At 46.8% G+C, this 4,885-nt stretch overlaps 1 protein-coding gene across 1 annotated transcript; it reads left to right on the plus strand.

Annotated features, from left to right (window-relative positions):
* The first annotated feature begins 3,358 nt into the window (after positions 1 to 3,358).
* Positions 3,359 to 3,946, plus strand: LOC108681954 (vegetative cell wall protein gp1-like). Its single transcript, XM_018171039.1, has one exon. It carries the CDS (start codon positions 3,359 to 3,361, stop codon positions 3,944 to 3,946), a length of 588 nt encoding a protein of 195 aa, XP_018026528.1.
* Positions 3,947 to 4,885: the final 939 nt, after the last annotated feature.

The raw sequence follows: 4,885 nt of genomic DNA on the forward strand, positions 1-4,885 counted from the left end.
TCTCGAAATATTGTACAAACCTGAAACTTTTCGAGCAGCAGAGGAAGGCTCACGTTTTGGAGAAGATTTCAGAGGCTCCGTTTCAAGGAAAAAATTCAGGGAAAAAATTAAGAACTCTTGTTATAATGGCCTTCACTAGAAATGTTGATGTTGAAAAAATTTCATATATGTGTTGACCACATACGAGGCAAGAAGCTAATTAATATCATAAGAAACTGAATAATAACGAGCAAACATTTGGTCCATATCGTTAGAACAGAAGGGTACATGATCTTATGCGACCTAAGTTTTCTTACAAAACATTAACGACACCATATTATCTGCTTTTTAACTTTGCTAACGTTGATACATAAGACTTTATGCCCGTACGTTATATACTGCTTGTGATGAAGCTATCACAAGCGAAACTACATTTGATGTAGTTGCAGACCTGCAGAGCTGCGGTGCCGTGAGATCTGCGCGGCATTGAAGTCTACTTCATGGCAGGGACTTCGAGCGTAGGATGGAGGGGCTCTTGAAGTGCGGCGTCACGAGGTTCCCGCAGGAGAGAACATGTCCTTCCTACTTCCTCTCATATATGAATGACCTAATTCCAAGCTATTGAATTTACTAGCTGATACTTAGTTAACCAATTTGTTTCTGTTAATAAAAATGTTCGTATTTCCCTGCACAGCAGGGAAATACGACTTGGCCACTCAACTCATTTGTTCTTGAAAGGAAGGTACAATAATAAAACTGCGACTTGGCAACTCGAATCATTTATTCATGAAACAAAATATGAGCAATGAAGTAGATCGAAAAAAGAATAAATTAATCATAACAATAATCAATAGGTTACAAACAATATTAGTGAATAATTCTTGAAGGCAATAGCGAGCACTCACGCACTCCCCGCTGGTTCATCACTGCACTGATGCATTTCTGCACTGTTGATAAATAATATTGATATATCATTGCAGTGACGATGCAATCAATAACGAGGCCGCCTGCGCGCGGCAAACATGGACACGTTCAATGGATACGGGCGTGCCATGCTTAGCCGTTGGCATGGCTTGGCAGGCGAGCAATAAAGATCACGAGGCCTTCCAGCCTGGTGAACAAACGTGGAACTCTTAACTAATTTAGACATCAAAACAATCATAAATAGTCAAGACAACTAGGGAATGCAGCACCTGAAGTGGGATTTTATCAAACATGGTCACAGACGTGAAAAGTATGGATCCCTCAAGCGAAAAGTTCAGCTACATTATGATGACTAACTGCTTTCAACGTAACAGGACAGCTGGCATGCACAAACAACCCACGAATATAGCAGCCTATGATTGTCAGTCCGCGCCTGGAATACTTTATGAGTTGGACGAACTCCATGCCACCACTCCATGAAGTGGTGCCAATGCAAGAACTCCAGAACCGGCGCCACTTCTCGTTCGCTGGGTCCACGTCACAGACAGGAAGTCACAGGTCGTCGCAAATCCGAAGACGGCGCCAGCCATTACTGTAGATAAGAAATGGACGTCACTGCGACGACTCGCGCGCCGTGAATATAGTGAATGTAAATTAACTCACTGCACATCGTCTCTAAAGTAGCCTTACGCAACCACACATCAGGGATGAGGAAGCGACGTACGCTTTCAATACCTTACGATTTTCGGCTTCAAATTCAACGTCCATCCTGTTGCATAATTTACTGAAGCCTTCCTACCCCCACCATCTCTCACTACAGCCGTCCTAACCTCACACCATCCCCCATTACAGCCCTCCTAACCCCACACCATTCCCACTACAGCCCTCCTAACCTCACACCATCCCCCATTACAGCCCTCCTAACCTCACACCATCCCCATTACAGCCGTCTTTAACCCGCATCATCCCCCACTACAGCGCTCCTAGCTCCATACCATCCCCACTACAGCCCTCCTAACCCGACCTCATCCTTCTTTACAACCCTCCTAACCCCACACATCCCTCTCCACAGCCCCTTCCAACCCCAAACATCCTCACTCGTCTATGCCGCTGCGCGTGGCGCCCGCGTCGCTGGTCCTTATCCGCTGCTGGTGCAGCAGCGCCAGCAGCCGTCGCTCCTCCTCCGCGCTCAGCTCTAGTCGCCTACTCAGACAAATGGCGTCGTACCTGCGATACAATAAAATACCATTAAAAATAAGTTAATAAATTAATTCTACTGACTGCTGGAAGGAATAATTGGACCATATAAGGGCTATTTGAACCCTCTCATTTCTCTTAATAAAGTTTCCCTATATCCCCGCGTGGGGAAATAAGGAGTCACTCCGCCGCCCCTCCGGCAACTCTGCGGCTTATGTGCCCCCAGGGCGCGACAAGGAGGAAATGCTGTGACGTCAACATGATATTGTTGCTGCGTTTAGCGGACAATCATGATGGCCGCGGTCAATACTTGTTAATTGAACTGAATAAATTATATTTAAATGGTACGAGTCTATTTATTCGTAACTGCATAGACCATATAACATGTCGTATCATCAATGTCGGGCGAACAATATTGTTAGTTATGAGGCCTCACGTTCCTTTCTTAACAAATATGGCCCACCGTTACCTTCTGCTAGTATTATTACTGTATACTTATTGCGTAATATTCTGTTTATTGTGCGGCTGCAAATTGTTTCACAATAATGACAATGGGTCACCAGCCAACAGACGACGACCTTTCGTCTACAATCAACCTGCCACGGAACTAAAATATCAGCAACAATAATCAATGTAGTTTGCGGTGCTTATGTGAAGAGAATATCATTTTGTATTGAAAGTTGGATGGACTGATAACACTAAGCGCACATAAGGCAACTACACAACTGACCTCTTACTGCTGGGTGCATAAGCCTGCACCGTCTGGGCCACAGCCTCCCAGCTCCCCGCCGTCCTTGATCCCATCACCACTAGCCGGGGAGGAGGCGTGTCTGGTAGTGGCACTGCTAACACGGCAGTGTCAGTCACTAGCGTAACAACGCCTGTGGGGAGAAATTAAATGAAGTTTACTGGTCAATCTCAACTTTTTTTCATGGGATTTTGATGACACTGAGGGATGGTAAATGAAGTGACGCTGTCTGCAGACACAGTTTCCAAACATCATTGAGCCTTCAGCAGGTTATATGCACGCCCTTGTGCACTGCTTAGCAAGCCTGCACGCCCTTGTGCACTGCTTAGCAAGCCTACACGCCCTTGTGTACTGCTTAGCAAGCCTGCACGCCCTTGTGCACTGCTTAGCAAGCCTGCACGCCCTTGTGCACTGCTTAGCAAGCCTGCTCGCCCTTGTGCACCCCTTAGCAAGCCTGCGCACCCTTGTGCACTCCTTAATAAACCTACAAGCCCTAGTGCACTCCTTAGCATGCCTGCACGGTCTAGTGCATTCCATAACAAACTTACACGCCCTTTTGCACTCCTGAGCAAACATACACCTCCTCCTGCAGGAGATAGCAAGTATTCTCACCCTAATAGAGTCCTCGCTAAGTCACCTCGTCCTCCTGCACTCCTCAGTGAATCTCCTCGTCCTCTTGCACTCCTCAGTAAATCTCCTCGTCCTCCTGCAGTCCCCAGCAAGTCACTTCGTCCTCCTGCACTCCTCTGTAAATCTCCTCGTTCTCCTGCAGTCCTCAGCAAGTCACTTCGTCCACCTGTACTCCTCAGTAAATCTCCTCGTCCTCCTGCAGCCCCCAGTAAGTCACCTTGTCCTCCTGCACTCCTCAGTAAATCTCCTCGTCCTCCTGCAGTCCTCAGTAAATCTCCTCGTCCTCCTGCAGTCCTCAGCAAGTCACTTCGTCCTCTCAGTAAATCTCCTCGTCCTCCTGCAGCCCCCAGTAAGTCACCTTGTCCTCCTGCACTCCTCAGTAAATCTCCTCGTCCTCCTGCAGTCCTCAGCAAGTCACTTCGTCCTCCTACACTCCTTAGCAACTCCCCACGATCCCTGAACTCCTAACCAACGTCCTCGTGGACCTCGCACAAATTGCTTATAATTTAAACATTGCAACACAGCAATCACAGCAACAGGTTCTATGCGCTTCTAGCAGCACGAGTGTTGCTAGAGCAGCACGGGTGTTGCTAGAGCAGCACGGGTGTTGCTAGAGCAGCACAGGTGTTGCTAGAGCAGCACGAGTGTTGCTAGAGCAGCACGAGTATTGCTAGAGCAGCACGAGTGTTGCTAGAAAAGCACGAGTGTTGCTAGAGCAGCACGAGTGTTGCTAGAGCAGCACGAGTATTGCTAGAGCAGCACGAGTGTTGCTAGCGAGTATTGCTAGAGCAGCATGAGTGTTGCTAGAATAGCATGGGTGTTGCTAGAGCAGCACGAGTATTGCTAGAGCAGCATGAGTGTTGCTAGAAAAGCACGAGTGTTGCTAGAGCAGAACGCTTGTCACTAGAGCAGCACGCGTCATCATCTTTCGCGCAGCAGTAGCTGATCAGGCTATCACGGACGCCAACACCAAAATATTATAAATATATGAAAATGAATAAAAACCATTAAGTTATTAATAATTTAGCTATTATCAAAATTATTAAAAACCAACTATAATTGACAGAATTTGGTAATTGTAAATGAAAAAAAGAGAACAATATTGTCTAAAAATGATTACGAAATAGGAATAAATTTCACTATGTGAAATTCCAAACCCAACGAACCTCCCACAAGTATCAATGATACTCCAAACAACGACACTGATATTCCCCCTGGTAATACTGACCGAGGTGAAAATATTTGCCACGCAGGGCGCTGAGGTCCAGCGGAGCCTCGAGGCGGATGTACAGCTCCGCTGAGGCCGCGACGGCTGACAGAGCCGCGACGCCTGCAGCCGTCATGATGCCGCCGTAGAAAAGCTTAACTATGCACCTGCAGGAAGTTCATAATATTCCTAAAGTTGGA

Source organism: Hyalella azteca, unplaced genomic scaffold (genome assembly GCF_000764305.2).
Source record: "Hyalella azteca isolate HAZT.00-mixed unplaced genomic scaffold, Hazt_2.0.2 contig9022, whole genome shotgun sequence".
NCBI classification, from domain to species: Eukaryota; Metazoa; Arthropoda; class Malacostraca; order Amphipoda; family Hyalellidae; genus Hyalella; species Hyalella azteca.

What these genes read in the sequence shown, in the direction of transcription:
- LOC108681954 (XM_018171039.1), top strand. Translation starts at nt 3,359, where the DNA reads ATGCCTGCACGGTCTAGTGCATTCCATAACAAACTTACACGCCCTTTT.